This window comes from Phalacrocorax carbo, chromosome 7 (assembly GCF_963921805.1).
Source record: "Phalacrocorax carbo chromosome 7, bPhaCar2.1, whole genome shotgun sequence".
Classification (NCBI taxonomy): Eukaryota; Metazoa; Chordata; class Aves; order Suliformes; family Phalacrocoracidae; genus Phalacrocorax; species Phalacrocorax carbo.
Window position 1 is genome coordinate 16,025,700 of NC_087519.1, and position 17,595 is coordinate 16,043,294.

General features: G+C 38.5%; 1 protein-coding gene across 11 annotated transcripts in view; it reads left to right on the top strand.

Annotated features, from left to right (window-relative positions):
• TCF12 (transcription factor 12) overlaps positions 1-17,595 on the top strand; it is a 218,303-nt gene that overhangs the window by 161,083 nt on the left and 39,625 nt on the right. For 8 of the 11 annotated variants that reach the window (XM_064456502.1, XM_064456499.1, XM_064456495.1 and 5 more), the window contains 2 exons: positions 1,424-1,559; positions 4,666-4,718. In XM_064456502.1, coding sequence (XP_064312572.1) covers positions 1,424-1,559; positions 4,666-4,718 — 189 coding nt within the window. Of the gene's footprint in view, positions 1-1,423; positions 1,560-4,665; positions 4,719-16,258; positions 16,439-17,595 lie in introns of those variants that run through there. The other 3 variants (XM_064456503.1, XM_064456505.1, XM_064456504.1) reach the window with 2 other exon arrangements.

Genomic DNA, 17,595 nt, shown 5'->3' on the forward strand with positions numbered 1-17,595 from the left:
TTTAAACCATGGCAAGGCTTTAGGAGGAAGGGTGAGGAGAGCCAGGAGCCATGGCCTCTGCACATATTCTGGTGGGCTGCTGTAGCCCTAGAAGGCAACATGGCAGTTCTTGCCATGATCCAGTCTGCAAGTGTGCTTGCTTTTTTTACAATCTCTGGAACCTGTGGGTGTGCATGGACTTTGTTGAGAGCAGTTTGAGGGGAGGAGGAAGGTTGGCTTGGGGCTGAAGGAGAAACTTTAACGAGGTGGCACCTCAAGTTCGTTTTGGTATAAAAGTTAATCCAGTCATCAGTTTCTGTCTTAGCATCATCTGACAATTGAAACGTTAGCACAGTTTGAATGTAAGCAAAATGTTAACTGTTGTCCTGCTGTCCGACAGCTGTGCTTTACCGTCTTTATAATGGGAAGAGTGCACTACATAATGACCAAGTATGAAGAAATCAAATCACTTGTTTCTGGATGCTGCTAATTCCACGATGACCTTAAAATTAAAGCACTGTCTGGTTTTGCAAATATTGGAAGCAAAATGTCTTTAGCTACATGTAACACAGAATGGATGCTTCTGTATGAGGAAAGCTGTATGCAACAGCCAGGAGTGAAGCGGAAGTGAATGCATTTTTACTACTTGGTAGCATTGTTTTCTGTACACACAGTTCTGTGGATTTCATTCCAAGTCTGGGGATTTTTCAGACTAAAACAAGGCTAAACATAGTATCAACCACGGAAAAACTACATTCTCATAAATCACCAATATTCATTTCAGTTTCACAGAGGAATCTAAATAACGTGAGGCTGAACAATATATAATGCAGTTGTTAAGTGTTTAGAATGTTCTTGTGTTTACTGTATGAAAAGAGAACAAAAAGGGTAGGGTTCAACTACATTGTTGGTTTGAATTTTTTAAAATGGCATTTTTACGTTCTGTGCATTAATCTAATTGTTCTTTTTTGTCTGTGGTTTTTTTGACAATTATTCAATGTTTTTATGAACGTGATATAAGCCTTGATTTCTAAGTATGTGCTAAAATCTAATGTCACACTATAAACTCTTAGCAGTTTTTATCAATTATGTTCATATTGTGTAATATAAGCAGTGTTACATTACAAACTAAACAGTGTTATGATTTTTGTTTAGAATTCAAGTATGAATTGAGTCTTTCAGATGTTTTAAACTGAAATGGTAATGTTTTTGGAGGCTCACAGCCAGACTTTGCTCTGCCTTTGTGAATTATGCTATAGTATATTCTGTTAATGCTAATTATAAAAAGTCAACATTTTTTTGAACTCTAAGACTTTCACTGAAAGCCCAGTAAATTCCTATAAATGCCAAGAGCAGTGTGTGTGGCTAATAGTTTGTTAGAGTGGTATATTAACAGCTGAGTTACTATAGAGCTTAATTTTACTTTTCACTGTCTGTTTTGCAGTCTAGTCTGCTTCGGTCAGATATGGGGCTTGGAAGTCCAGGACAGCTGTCATCCTCAGGAAAACCTGGAACACCCTACTACCCATTTTCTGGCACAAATCAGCGCCGAAGACCACTTCATGACTCACCAGCTCTTGGTGAGTAATATAAGCAGTTTTTAAACTTCTGTTCATGATACATTTCTGCAGACTTCATTATTTTCTTTGACAGTCCATTTTATACACTGGAGATTGCTCTGTACTAAGCAATTCAAATTACAGCGAACTGCTACATAAGAGATAAACTGGATTATTAAAATTTTCTTTGAGACGCTAGTTTGGATTCAATGCTGGTCAGTATTGCTTGTAAAACAAACAAGAAACTCCAATAAAACCCTTAATTGCAAAAGCAATAATGACAGATGGATAGGAGCTGATGACCAGCTGAGTGCCCGTAACCCATGCTATCATTAACCCCTAGAAATGCCTGACCTTGAGGTCATTACCATTACTTAGCAGGGGAAAGACACAAAGGGGAAACAATTATCCTTTTATATGCTAAAAGTAACTTTATTCAGGGCAATATATAGTTCATTGTAATTGGTTCAACATGCCTTTAAAGTTCTTAGCACTTGGAGACTAGTAGATTATCTTAAAATCCATGTACCTTACAAAATACGCAGCAGGAACTTATTTGAAAATTGTTATAATGCTATGACAGTATTAATATTTTATTTTGGAGATACTTAGAGATAAATGGAATTTTCCTACTTGGTCATAGTGGTAATATTTTATCGCTCTAAAGACTTTCTGATGAATTAAGGAATCAAGAATGAGCCAGCTGTTCTATCACTTATGCTACAAGACTATTGCAAATAATTGGGTGTACAAGTTTTTAAAAAATCATTTTGGTATAAAAAAAGAGACTGTAACCTGATATTCTAGATTAAAAGCTACCATATTGCAGTATTAGCATGTTATGTCATTAGGATTATTTTAGTTACATGTTCGGGTTTTTTATGCCCCTCATTGTGTATAGCACTTCTATTTCATAATAAAACCTAGTTTGTTGAAACCATATAGCTTAAACCGTACTTCACCCAAAATCAGAGTTCATCAAATTCAAATTATTCCTTGAAGTAACTGTAGTATTCTCTAGAACTGCAAACTGCCGGGGCATTGAAATAGTGCTGAGCATGCTTGAAACTGTTTTCTAAATCTTTAATTATAAAAATATTACTTGGGAAATTTACCTGTGTTGTATGTGTGTGTGTTTGTTTATATATGTATTTTAAAATGCCATTTTTGTATAAATTTTTTACCCATTGTCAAAGCAACCACCGTTTAATCTGAGGTTGTCTTTCTTTACAAATATTTTTCTAAGTATTCATATTCCTCAGAACATGAGAATTAAACGCAGTAGTTCTTCAGATCTGCTTCAGAAGAGGGAACAGCCTGAGGAAAGTTCAGTGACATTGTTTGCTGCTTGGAATGGTGTTTGATCTTTCATAGAAGAGAGTTGTGGTTTATTTATTAATTTTTACGGGTTTAGCCCCCATTGAATCTGTTTTAGTGAGAAACTACTATAATAGTAACCTGCTGTGGTTTTTGGGTAACAGGGGGCCATTAGAGCATGACTTTGGGTGCTGGACAGAGAGTGATACTGATGTAGCTGGAAAGGTTATGGTATGAAGCAGTCACTGAGAGAGAGTCCTAAATGAGATTGTCTGACTTCTATTATATATTTGAATATGTGATTAAGTTAGTTTCTTGTGCAAACTATGTAGAGTTTGGTAAGTTCCAGATATTATTAAGTTAAAGAAGCTAAGTGTTTTGTTTTCAGAGGACTACCCCTGATTATTTTTCTCTTTGAAAGAGAAGTTCAAGGGGTATAAACCTGTTCAAACTGTTAACAGCATGATATTCCTCTTTCTGTCATGGCTGAATCTGAGGAACTATAACCCGGGACATGGCAGGTGGTAGTTCCAAATTTATAGAAATGTTTTTCCAGAAATGCTAGGAAAATGAAGTGTCCTTTTATCTTGAGTCTTGTTTCCAATGGCTTGGAAAAGTATGCCTAAAGTATTCATTTTTTCTTTTAAATGGACTAGTTAAATGTTATAAAACGGCTGGCAATTTTAAGCTAAATTGAATTATGGCCATTTTATCCCCAAGAAGGAGTTGCCTGACCAGGATTTTAACAAGTCTCTTTAAATTTGCTGCTAAAGTTCATTGAAACCAACCAGTGTTCCCTTCCAGGTGACACTTTGAGTGCAGTGTAAGTTCTTTTCCAGATATTTTTTTTTTTTTACTTTGTTTTTTAACATGCCCTATGGGAAATGATCAGAGTAAAGATATCCAGCAGGTATTCTCACCTTATTTCAAATTTACTTTGTCATATCATATAAAACTGTGATTAACTGTTCTGAATGAAAATAGGAATTTTGTATTTTAATTGAAGGCTCAGTTGGTCAACTGTAGAACTTGTAATCTTGCCAGATACTCGTCTTCAGAACATCAGTTAAATTCTAATTGCATGCATGCATACTATTCAGATTAATTTTATTAGCAGCTGACTAAACTAGTTCAGATTCTTGATTTAGGTAGTGAAATTGTTGGGACCTTTTTTGATGTTACAATAATTATTGGTAGAAGGAAGCAGGTATCATACTTCCAACTTTACTACTACATGCAAATTCGAGTTGTATTGCCTTTATTACTTAAGAAAAGTAATAAGGTCATTAGGTTTGCTGTTTATTTACAACCTTCTTGTAGTCTAACAGCTATAGAAATTTACATCATGTAAGTAGTTTAGAGTACAAATCATACTTTAACATGTCATAATTGCCTTTGTCATAGCCCTATCTTTACTCCCAAGTGCAGAAAGGGAAAGTGTTTCTTTCACTAATCAGTCCCATTTTCCTCCTTATAGATTTAAAAATCTTACTTTGTTTCTTAGAAAGCATATAAGGGCATCAGCATACCCTTCAGTGTTAGTGTTCTTAGGAATAACTGTTTTTCCTTATGGAAAGAATTGAAAGTGATTGTTTAGCAAAGCTTTATTAGAGAACAACATTGGTATGTTACACACTTAAGCACATTCTTGTATTGATGTGAAAGACAAATTTCATTGGCATAGAATAAAAAAGTGCTTGAAATTGGAAAATAAATCCATCATGGAAAGAAAAAACTGTACAGCATAGCTGTTTATTCTTTTTCATCTATAATGTAGATACTTGATGAAACGTTGTTTTTCTGTGTACAGATCCTCTACAGACAAAGAAAGTAAGAAAGGTGCCCCCTGGTTTGCCTTCTTCTGTAAGTACTACATTTTTTACTTGTAGTAAACAAATCAGGCTCAAATTGCACTCTCTTTACCTGACATACATGCAAATTAATTAACTTTAGCATTAGGAAGGCTATCCACTGGACAGGAACAGCGAGGCTAGGTAATTGGGAGTGGTTCTGGAGGAATAAATACACATTTAATGCGGAATTTTTAGATTTCATAGTTGTGATTTGTAGCTTGCTCATGTGCTCCTACCCACTTGTCCCTGTCATTTGAATTCCTCTCTTGGGAAGAGAGCTGGGCCAGGAGCTGTCAAAGATGATCTCCTGTACAGGTCTTTTGATGTTTAATTAGTCATTATGTTGCTGAACAGGAGGACAGACAGAGATTAATAGCTGAGAATCTTAGAAATTTACATTTGTAATAATCCCAGTGGAGCTGAAGACATTAAGATTCGGAGGACACGTACAGCTCAGCTTGCCTCAGTAGGACTGAGGTTATTAATATGCATAAATCACCAAGTCAGATGTTCACTGTGAAGCCCTGGTGGATTTTTAAAGCCTTCATTAAGCCTTTCCTAACTTCAGCCTAGCATCAGGAAAGCTTTCAAACAACTAGTTTGTTGATCCCTCTTTGCTTGAAAATTTATCCTTCGAGAATAAAGGGCTTTGATGGAAAAGGTTGGAAGGGTTTTGGTGGAAAAATCATTAATGGCTGTGATAATCTAATGTTATAGGCGTGTTTTGTTGGTATTAAATATGCTTTATTCTTAAAAGGAAGAAAATTGTTTATAAATGAATCTGCATTTAAAAATCCACGTGAAGTGAAAAATCCCCACTGAAGTGAAGGACAGAATTATTTTTTTCCCCTGCTCAGAACAAACAGGAGAGGAGGGGGAAGCTCGACTGCCTTGCGGGGTACATCTCTTTGTTGTGTAAATGGATGTTGGGCTTTTATTTGTCAGTACTTAACACATGGGCGCAGGTGCACTTGGATGAGTCATAACTCAAAGCTGGATAGGCTGAATAGAACACACTGCACAGGCAACAGTAATATAGTGGGAGCAAAATGGGTCTGATCGTATTTTGTATTGAGTCTGAAGTATGGATAGTGTCTTATAGTCCTTGCATCTCCCCACTTCTCTCCTCCTTCTCTTTCCCTTCTCCCTCCCCCTGCACACAGTGATATGTACAGAAACCGGGGTCTGAAATCCTATTTTATCCGTACTTCCAGATGGAGCTGATAGTGTGGATAGCCTGGGGCAGCTGTGCTCTGAACCTGCAGCCTACCTGGAAGCCAGGACTGCAGCTGCAGGCACTCTTAAAAGCTTTTGCTTGCATAAGCACTTGGGCCCCACTAGAGGCTGAATAGCTGCTTGATAAACAAAATGAACACAGTGCCTCAAATCATTATTCCCGAGGCCAGGAATATTCTTCCTTCTCCCCCCACCCCCAACCCCTGCCACCCCACCCCCCTTCAGCAGCAGCTAAAAATAGTTTGGCAATTTACATTTTAACAGTTGCATGTTATGTAGGGTGGCTTTACAGTCTAGCAGATGATTTCTGCTAGATTAACAAAAATATATTTAAAATGTCAGAGAAGCTAAAACACTTAGCAGTGCAATTTTCATGTAATTTATTACTGTAATTCTAGATGAGTAATAGAACTTAAGTTACATGTTTAATATTTAGTAGTGTCAGCCAGGTAAAGAGAACATTTTAGCAAATGAAAAATTTCTCTCATTTCTCTTACCAGGCTTTAAATTTAAGAAGCAGTATTTTTCAAATGGTTTTCATTTAATTCTTCTTCTGTGAGAACAGTGGAGACAACCAAATCCTGATAAATTTTATTTGTATTAACGTTGTACCAATCTGCGCAATAAAGTGCAGTTACTGTGAATAATCAATGATTGCGATGCTGCAATTTTTAAGTACTGTTTCTTTGTATTTCATTGCTTTCAGTGCTGAATAGAGCCTTGATGTAAAATGACATATTGCCAAAAAAAAAGTCATGTGAGGTATTATGTATTTGGAAGATGATCCAAAACTAAAATTCACTGAACATCATAGGAAAATTAAATTGTCTAGATAAATTCTGTGTTGTCTTTATTTTAAATATACCTTGATAAGAATTTAGAATGTATTGTGGGAAAGATAAATATTGATTTAGCTAATATGTAGTGCAGAGAAGTTAAATTGTAATATGTAAAGTCACAAGACAGATATTTAATTTTATAATAAAAATATGTATTTTTATTTTTTCAGTTTCAAGATTTTCTGCAATGTTTTTGTTAGTGTAGGGCTACCATGTCAACAGATACAACAGTAATTTAATTTCCTAGATAACAGTAATTTAATAACAATCTTTTAAGAAATAATGATTTCCCTTTTTTAAGTATTCCTCTAGCTTGTTTCTTTTTTTCTTGGATTTGTATGGTACTTTCTGAAATGACTTGCTTTGAGGTTTATCTTTCTTCATGTGTTCTTATCAGGGCCTAAAGTAAAAATAGTTAGAGAAGTGCTGATGAATTGTTCAGTTATTTTCTGGAATGCAACTCAATCTGAACTTGTCCTTTTACTGTAAAATTTAAATGCACCACGCAAATGCACTTTTAAGTTTTCCTGATGTAAGTTGCAAAGTGGTGAGTCATCGCCCAAAACATTTTGAATGTTGACATGCAAGCATTTATGTTAAACTACAACTACTAAATTTAAAGCCTTGAGGGGAGGATAGAAACTAAAAAAAAAATAGGTGTTTTATTTTTTCTCACTGTTAGCTCAAGCCAGGCTTGAGTGAACAGAAAGATTGATATGCTGTTTATATTGGGGAGGGGAGTACTGTTCAGTGAGTTACATGATCCTCAGAGACTCAAAACTATTGTATTTCTGAGAATTTCTCATTGTAGGAGTTACCTTAACTAAGTCAAGAAACTAATAACATTGCGTGACTCAAAACCAGTTGTAATTGGTGAGGCTGAGCTACGAAGAGCAGAGTGTCAGGGTTTTCAAAGAGCTGTTCAGTCCTGCAGAGAGAGAAAGAAAAAAAAGTAAGACTCACTTGGAAATGCACAGGGAGATTGCCATCTAATTATGGATGGACTGTTAGAAACATACATTTACATGTGTAGTCAGAAAATACTTCTAACTAATATTTATTAGTAGTACCATAATCAGTAGCTATCATGAGGTCATACTTCTAAGAAAAATAGTGTGAATATCTATCATTCATTTGCCATTTAATTAGTTTAATACCAGAGAAATAATCTGAAATACATAATGTCTGTTGATTTTTGTTACACATTTGTGTAACAAATATCTTATTGTTTTCTATGTAGTGCCATTTCTGATAACTATTTTGAGTATTTTAGACTTTCCACAATACCGCAGACTATCAGTTAATATTAAACTTTATGTTGCTATTTATTATGTAAGAGATTATGAAATGTATGGTTTGTAATACCAGAGATCTTTTTCTAAATTCAAACTCATTACACTTCTAATACATTTAACACAGTTTACAGCTTGATCATAGGGATTCCTCATATATCACCCTCTATAGTATGCATATAGTCCATGGGTGCTAATTTATTGTAAGAATTCTTCATGAAGCAAAGCTAGAGAAAACTAGGTTTGCATGCATAGAACTACCTCCCAAACATTTAAGGCACTTTTCTTTTTGGGTCACGCTAGTCTTTTAAGACGGAGCTTGAGAAATATGTTTCAAGAGATGTCTTATAAAGATACCAATGGTACCAGAAGAAAAATAATAGATGTTACTCCCTTCTGTGCTCCCTCCTTCCTCCACCCCTTCTGAAGTGCAGAGGTAGAAAATTTGAAATGGTGAACTGGAAAGGATCCGGTCCTTGAATGTTTTATCTGAAATCCAATTTCTGAGACTTTAATGTTTACATTGTATTAAAAATTATATAACATTCACCATGCTGAGTGGACTTTCTTTAGAGAATGATCCTCAATATTAGCAAGGTATTAAAGTAGCCTGGTGTAAAACAACATCCTTGGAATACTTCTATTAAGTCTGTGGCTCTGAATAAAAACTTTGGAGCATCCTGGGTAGATACTTTGTGTTGTATTTAACTGACTGTGATGCTGTGTTTAACCGACTTTCTAGTGGGACTTTTTGGTAAGATTTGTTCCCACTGGCCAGAAATGGTGTCAAAATGTAAAGCAGCATTTAGTTCAGAGCTGTTCTGAATTGCCTTGTGTAAAGTGATACATTGAACTGTCAATTGTCTTTAGTATCTAGCACTCTCAAGGACAGCGGTAACTTGCCTGACCCTTGCTGCTGATGCTGTGCTGTGTTTTAGAAGGCAATTTTAAATAGCAAAACTCAGCAAATAAATCGTTATGGATAATGCAACACATAACTTGCCATTTCTTCCTCATGACTCAGTCTTCCATCTTCCCTTCTGCTTTATGCTCATTCTTTGGTCACCTGATTCAAGGGATAAAGTTTTTAGGGACTTGCTCTATACTCCTTTTTAATTGCCATGTTAGTCTGTGAGCACAAACAAAAAGCAAATAAATAAAACATCCAACCCCCCTAAATTATGTTACAAACCAAATAAAAGTGTTTCTTTGAGACTTCATATTTATTATGAAGACGACCTGGTTTTCTGCTTAGATTATTGTATTTTTTTTTCACAACATGGCCTTTATTTGAAATGTAGCTGAAAACAGCAGTAACCTCAGATTATAGCATCCCACACACTCTTCACTATTTGAGAACATTTAGCTGTCATTAAACAACTAAGCAGCATCTTGCAGAGTCCTGCTGTGAGAGTTCAAATCGAGTTTTTACTTGAATTAGGGTGTAGGTACTTAAGTAACCCTCTCTTAATAGCTTTTTTCTTTTTTTTCTGCAATCAGATAATTTTTCAAAACTTAACTATCCTGTCATCTGACTGTGGTGAACTATTAAGAATACTTAATTGAAAGATCTCTGAAAATCCTGTGTATACATATTTCAATTTACTGGAGACACTTTATTTTTGAAGTTTTCACAATATATCAAAATGAGCATATTAGCTGCTCTTAAATAAGATTGTAGGTCTGCATGAAAGAACGTTAAATCTGTGCATAGTTCTAAAACTATTATGTGAAAAAAATAACATGACTGAATTGCAGCTCTTGTAATTTAGGGAGAAGTTATATGGAATTGCTGCAACTGCTGCTTTACCTCAAAGATTGTGTCCATTACCATAAATTAGTGCAGTGTTTTATAACAATAGATATGGATAAAAGCTTTTTTTGAAGACTATTTCTTAACACCTTCTGTTTGATAATACTTATGGTTTTGGTGGGAAGGCTTTTATAATCCCTGAAGTCAGCTGGGAAAGTAGTGAGCAACATTGGGTTGCTAGACTTTTACGTGATGTTGAATTGAGATGTTTCCTTTCAGTTGCTTGCTCAGCCCAAACGTTGGGCAGGTTGCTTTTCCAGTGACCATGCTGTTTGACAGAAGTGGGACATACAAAAATGATTTTTTTGAAAATAATGGTACTGCAATTAAAGAACTGCATAATCTTTAAATGAAATTTCAGATAAAGATGTGTATTTACACACTGAAGTGAAGAAACTGAATTAAATTACTTCCTGTTTTAGTGCCACAGAGTTTCTTGTGATGTCAAGACGTAGAAAGCAAGTTGTATAGTCTTGGAGATTTAGTTATGGGATTCCATACCGTTTGCACCGATAACTAGGATTAGTTGTTAGCAATTTTTTTTCTTTCTGTAGGGAAGTAGTAGGAGGATTCCTGACTGTGGATCACAGAAGGGTTGCTGGTTTGGCTTTTGACAGCTCACTCGGCTTCATTTGCAAAACAGTTTTTCCAAGCAGTAAGCTGGAGTACAGAAGAAGGGGAGAGATGAAGGAGGTGCTGCGACACAATTAGGTCTCTGCATTTTGGCATGCAACCTTCTAAAGCTTTTCTGGCACTGAATTATTCAATAAATTCAGAAAGTGTGTGTGCATTGATACATTAGGCTGGGTTCAGGTTTTGACTGTGGAGCCACCTACAGGGAGATCACACAAGTGCAGGTGTAGCTGCATGATTTTGGTGAGGGGAGACAGTGAAAAATGCACTGTACTTCAGTAATGATATAAAATTTAACTGATACTAAGGTTGGACCAGCAGAGGGACCCCTTAATCACTTTTTAATTTTTCAGGTAAATTTTCTTGGCCATATGGAGTTGATGTGAAGAGATTTGTAGTTCAGGTAGTCTTCTGCAAGTTTCAGTAACACAGCCTTGCTAATTCATTTCAGGTTTTAAAATTCTTTTAAGATCTACACACATTTTTAGATTAGGTAGGTTTTTAGCACCTCTTGGGATGATGATTATCTGGCCTCTGATGGGATAATTTATTGCCTCAGGATAACAAACATTTTTGTTTACTTTTTAATGCAGATACGGGTAGATAAGACCTTCATATAGAGGCTTTCAAACATTAAGTGTATAATATTTTCAGCAAAATAATAAAAGTTTCTGCATTTGATCAATATCCTATCAAAGTTGTGTTTCAAAGATTTTGAAACAAGTTTTAAAACCTCCTCAAATAAATTTTGTGTTTGATTCTGATGAATGTGATATATGGCGCTCTTTTCCTCATTCTGTCCACTCTTGTAAAATATTTATATAAAAACTTAAACATCTGAAATTCAATGTTATTTGGAAAACTACTGAAAGAGACACTGTCTTGCTGTAGTTTCAAATTTAATAAGTGTTTTTTTTTTTTTACCCATATCTGTCATAGCTAATTGGAGATTTTTGCAAGCGAAAATAACCCAAACCCCAACCAACAATGAAGAACCCAACAACCAACAATGAAGAACCCAACAACCACCTCTAACCCCCCAAAACCTTGTAATATTGCTAGGTAAAAGTAATGGATAGCAGCTCATATCAATTTCATTAGTATTTGTTGCCTGTTGTCTATCCCTTCAAACTGTCCCCTCTTCCTTGATTATAGTAACATGAATGTTAAATGTAAAGTTGAAGACAAACCTTTTGAACAGGAAAACCACCAAACTATTTTAGCTTTTGCGTTGATGAATACACTTAATTAGCATAAAATATCTTCCTTTGGATATTGGGGGGGGTGGGGTGTTTGCCCATCAAATTTGATCCACTGGGTTGTTTTAAACTGTCTTCCACACAGTCTGCCCAGTCTCTGCTGAACAGCATACTTACCAGTTGATTAACAACAAAAGGCTATACTTCCAGGATTTTTAAATAAACTAACATTTACTTAACTGATGAATTAAATAGAGGATGGTATAATAAGCAATGTGTTTTCCCTTTAAAACAGCCAGGTTTGTGCCTTAAGGCTTGAAATCTTGTCCATTCTAACAGCAACGTTACGCATGATGTTCAGTGCATCCTTTATCAGTGATCCTAGCTCTGGCCTTGCTATAGTTAACCATCATGTTTGGTTTTAAAATAAGTAAAATTGGGGGTTGTGAGATGCCTAGAGTGGTTTTTTTTCCTGAATTGTTGCAAGAGAAGCAGCTTAAAGTTACCGTGCATAGTTACAACAGGTTAATTAGCAACAGGTTGTTCAGTATTGGACTAATTTTCTATGAATTTGCTTTTTATCTTCTATTCCCCATTTGTTGCCTTTATTTCAGCAAGGCATCAGTTGGGGTTGGCCTCTCCTGTTCAGGTTCCAGTGTTCTTAGAACTGTTAAGAACTTAATCATTTGTGAAACTTCTGTTCCTCTGTCGAATGTGGTTGAAATTTATAATAAGTTCCAGCCTTGGACAGAGTGGGGAAGAAAGAGGAGACTTTTAGGGCTATTGCCTTTGCCTTATTTCCAAAGATAGCAGGTTAAGCTAATCCTTAAGGAACTCAGTGGAAGAACAATAGAATTGGTATCCCCATCAAAAGCAGGTTTGGGCTGTTACCATTTTTTCAGCAGGATTGCAGTCAACTCTTCATGAGGAAACTCGTGATACTTGGGTTTGCACATGACAGTTGGTTTTGTTGGTGAAAAAGGAGCTTTAATTTCTAGTTGCCCATAATTAATTGTAAAAGTTTTTGCTACTTGTGTTTGAATAGACCCATTTAAAATAATACAACTGGGATAAAAAGCAATAACCTTTTTGAAGTATTTTGATACTTCAGTCTTGCTGTGGAGTACGTTTGATCAGAGGATGGCTCTCATCCATGGAGACAGTTACATAATTATCTTTCATATGGTATAATTTTCAGTGATCTGGATAAATTATTCTTTATAAATTCAAATTATGCATTAGTATGCTTATTGTGTATTTGCTTTGTGGCTCTGACAAGTTGGACAAAAATGTATTTCACATAAAAATGTGTTTTCAGGAAGAACATGTAGTTTGTTCACAAAATCTTAGTGTTAAAACGATCTTTGAAAATACTCTACAGGTAGCTTGGCTTATTAGGTCAGTATTTCATTCTGCATCAGCTTTTATAATCCCTTTACATACTTTAGAAACAGGCAGTTTATTGTTTTTGACACACAGTACAGGGTCATGAGTGGAAACAATTCAGGCTACGAAGTGCATGTCAGTTCAGTGTTCCTCTGCTGACAGTATGTCTGTCTGAAATCAAGTTTAAAAAATTGGACCTGTCTCCAGCTGACTTGTTTTGTCAGGCTGAGTCATACGATTAACCCTTGACTTGTCACCAAGGAAAAATGGAGTAAACAACTGTACCCAGTACAGTATTGCTGATCCAGCTATGATTCATTTCACTGTAACATGATTCTCTTAGGAAAACAAATTTCAGAACAGCTGTTGCTTGGCTTAAATGGGGATAAAAATTGCACACAAAACAAACTTATTTTAGGTTTATTGCTCATCTGTTTTGGTGAAAGTAAGCTTCCATGGGTCAAAGTTTGATGTGCTTGGTGGAATTATGGTTTGATCCTATAAGGTGAATCAATGTAGCAAATATCCTCTGAGAAAGTCTTTTTGTACAGTAAATGTAGAGCAGATACAGTGATAGATGTCAAGTATTGTACGCTAAGATTTTATTCCCACCGATGTAACTGAGGGTAGGACAACTAATTCCCTTTTAAGTAAAATTAAATTGTTATTTTGATTTGTGGGGAAGCAACTCAGAAGCAAATTAATTTATGACTCATTATGGAGGTACCAGTCTTTAAACTAGTTTGGCTACAAACAGACAGTATTGGTAGGGCTGTTACTCAGTTTTATTGATCATATTGTTGCTGTTGTCTTACCCATGTGATGGTGAACAATGTCAATGATTTCCTTGTACTGATAATGTTAATTGTGTTAGTAAATATTACCAGTTAATATTACCTGTATATTCTTTGTTACAGTTGCTCTGTACAAGTACAGGGCAGTTGTAATGTGGAGAAGCCCCTCCGCCCAATGCCACATGGTAAAGTTAGTTTTTTTCTGTTGTATGGTTTCACATTTTTCCAATTGCTTGTAATACGGATGGATAGTGGTTATTATTTGAGAGAGGGCTTGATCATGTTTTCACCTCGAATACAACTATTATGAAAATTGAGCATGTGTGCATAGAGGTACAGCAGCAATTACAACTACGTTGATGATAGTCTTTACCTCAGAGAACTGACTCTAGTCGCCCTGGAAGTATTTGTAATGATTTAGAAGTTTGTGCACTTGAATTATTTCAGAAAAAAAATGGTTCTCTTACTACTTCAACTCCTGCAAGCTGAAAGCACCTTTTCCAGGGTTTAGGTTTGTTTCTAAATTGTACATTAGTCTAATTAGTGATTTTAATCTCATGTGCTATGAAGAAGCAGCATGTGCAAAGATCTGAAGATTTTTTAGCATATCTCATCTGTAGAGTCCTGAACATTAGTGAGAAGCTTTAAGGAATGGTATTGTTAGCTGCAAATCAAAGCTTCTTATGGACTCTCTGGGGACTGAAATGGGTGTTTTTGGTCCCTAGGGGAAGAAGGAAGCCACAAGTCACTTTGTGGGCCTAGTGATTTAATAGTCTGAAGTATAGTGATGTTCTTTCTTCAGCTGCTGCTGCTACGCCTTTTGTATTGGAGGAGTTTGGTTTAGATATCATTAGCTTTACTGCATAGTTAAATAGTTCTGGATGTGGAGTTTGACTTACAGTAAAAATGCAAGTGTTCTTCAGCTGATGTATTTGCCAGCATACTCCCCACTGCCACAGTAGTCCCCTAATTGATGGGGAGAGTTCACTGAAAAAGCATTTGAAGCTGGAGGTGTGAATATTTTTCCTTTGTCAGTTTGTGTATATTCTGTATTTTTAGACACTACAGTAGTTAGATCCTGAGATAATGGACATTATATGAAGACCCACTAAGATTTTTATCTGACTCAGTTTGTCACCCTTGTGGGTCTTTTTAGTTCAGAAGATTTCCCTGGCACACACGGTGCTTGGGAGAATGAACCAAATTTCTGCAACTTACTTTCCCTGTAAATTGCTGAATTGAACTTTGCGCATTTTTTCTCTTATCCTGAAGTATTTTCCTGCTTTTGTTGGGAGGGGGAGGCAGGGAGAATTCACAGCATTGGCAGTTGACACAGTTAGAGGTGGAGAAACGTGGTTTTGCTTTAACCTTTTTCTTCCCTGGATTGAAATGTGTATCTGACTTATCAGGAGCTCAGTGAATAGCCAACAGCATTCAGATGTGGAAAATAAGAAAATGTGCACCTTACTGAGAGATAATATTAGTTAATGCCACTGATCAGTGAAGAAAGCAAAAAGACTTGCTAGGCATAGATAATGTGCAAATACTGAGGGATTTTTGTGCTGGAAGTTGAAGTCTGTTTGCTGTGTTCTATACTTCACATCTTTGATGTGCCAAAGTTGTTGGGGTCCTCCCCCTTCTCTTCCCTTTCTCATACGGGCACAGAAATGCTTTTTTTCATACAATTTTCATACAAAAACCTATTATACAATGTAAAGGGAGTTGGGGCTCACGTTTCCAAAGAACCATCACACTTTGTATGCTCTAGCTTAAAGATGGATTTTGGATGATTCCATAAAATGAAAATATTTACATGATTTTTTTTTTTAAAGCCAAGCATCTTGTGGATGTGTTGCCTTTGTGTCAGGGCCGTATCATCACACAGGCTTGCTTCCCCGTGCAGGAGGCAGCCCGTGGCGGGGGCCGGGGAGCGCCAGTTGCCCACGGGCCGTCGCTGCCTGGATGCCCCGGCTGCCCCGCGGGACTCGCTCCAGCGGCTCCCCGGGCCTTCGGGAGGCCTTCGCCAAAGTTGGAACAACTTTAGGCAGAGCCATATGGCCGCGTGGCTGCAGCCGCATCAAGCGGCGTCTCCACCGCCGTCCCAAGTGCTCTAATTTAATTAAAACAAAAAGCATAAGATTAACTCGCTCAGGACGTATCCATTCGCAGTCCCCTTGCAGCTCGCCGTTTCTTGGGACGCGCACGCTGACCTCCCGCTGAAGGCAACCACGTGTGTGCATGGGCCGGCGCGGCGCACCCTCCCGCGGGGGCCTGGCGGGGGCTGGGGGGCTGGCGGGGGCCCCCGCCCGGCCCTACCCCCGCGGCCGGCCGGAGATGGTTTAGTCCTGCTTTGCATAAGTCGCCTTTGAGGCGCTCCATGTGCGCGGGCTGCGTGGCGCGGTGGAGCGGGCGGGTGGATGTCTTGGGGAGAGGCGGTGCACCTCAGCCCGGCCCGCCGCCAGCCTCGCCATGTACTGCGCGTACCCCGTCCCCGGGGTGGGCAGCAGCTCCCTCATGTACTACTACAACGGCAAGACGGTAAGCGCGGCCGCCTTTGTCCAGGGCGGCCGGGCCCGGGCCGAGTGCAAGTTGGAAGCGCGGGGCTCCTTCCACCGGCCCCTGCGAGGGTGGGGGGCTGGTGTGTGTGTGCGCGGCGGGGCGGGGGGGTGAAAGGCTCCTCGCGGAGGTACGGAAACACCAGGTCCGGCGCGGCGGGAGCGCGGGGGGCGGCAGTCAGCAGCCAGGCGGCGCTCCCGGCCGGGGCGGGGGCTCCCCTGCCCGGCCCTGTCCGCTACCGACCCCGGCCCCGCCGGCAGCCCGCCGAGGTGCTGGCAGCGCTGCGCTCGCCGCAGAGCGCAGGGAAGTTTGGGTTCCTGCGTGCCTGCGGCTTTCCGTTGAGGTTTTGGGTGGTGGGTTTTTTTCTTCATTCTCCGCTTGCAAAGGGCTGCGGAGCAGCCTCCCGGGTGCCGTGCCGCCATCGTAGCGCCTCTCCCGCGCCTCTCCCGCGCCTCTCCCGCGCCTCTCCCGCGCCTCTCCCGCGCCTCTCCCGCGCCTCTCCCGCGCCTCTCCCGCGCCTCTCCCGCGCCTCTCCCGCGCCTCTCCCGCGCCTCTCCCGCGCCTCTCCCGCGCCTCTCCCGCGCCTCTGAAATGACCAGAATGTTGCTACAGCCGCCGGAGGAGAAAAAAAAATGCAGATTCTGAAAAAAGCTACATATATTCTTTAGTTTAACTTTCCGGAAAGTGAATTGGGATATTGTTGTTCCACGGTTGATACCTAGAATTTTTAAGTTCATATGACAACAGTTCCGATTTTTGTGCATGAAAATTAGCGTACAATGGTAAATTTAACACTATGGTTTTTTTCCAGTCTGTTTATGTTGTATGTGGTTTGGGCTTTCTTCTGTCATTGAAAACCTTATTAAATAGGAAAAAGGGAGATGCTGATACTGATCTTTCTTGTGGGTTGGTTTTGTTTTTATTTTTTTTCCACTGCTGTTTCTCCTCTCGTGGACCTATGTGAGCTTTGCCTTCATTAGTAAACTTTTTGCCAAGATTTCCGTTCAGTGATGATTAAACTATGGATCTTCATATTCATTAAAGATACTGTGTATGAGCTGCTTGAATAACAGAAAAGATACTGGAGAAGAGGTTAGGGGAATGAGTAAAATTGCTTGGTCTCTCTTTCATTTCCTTTG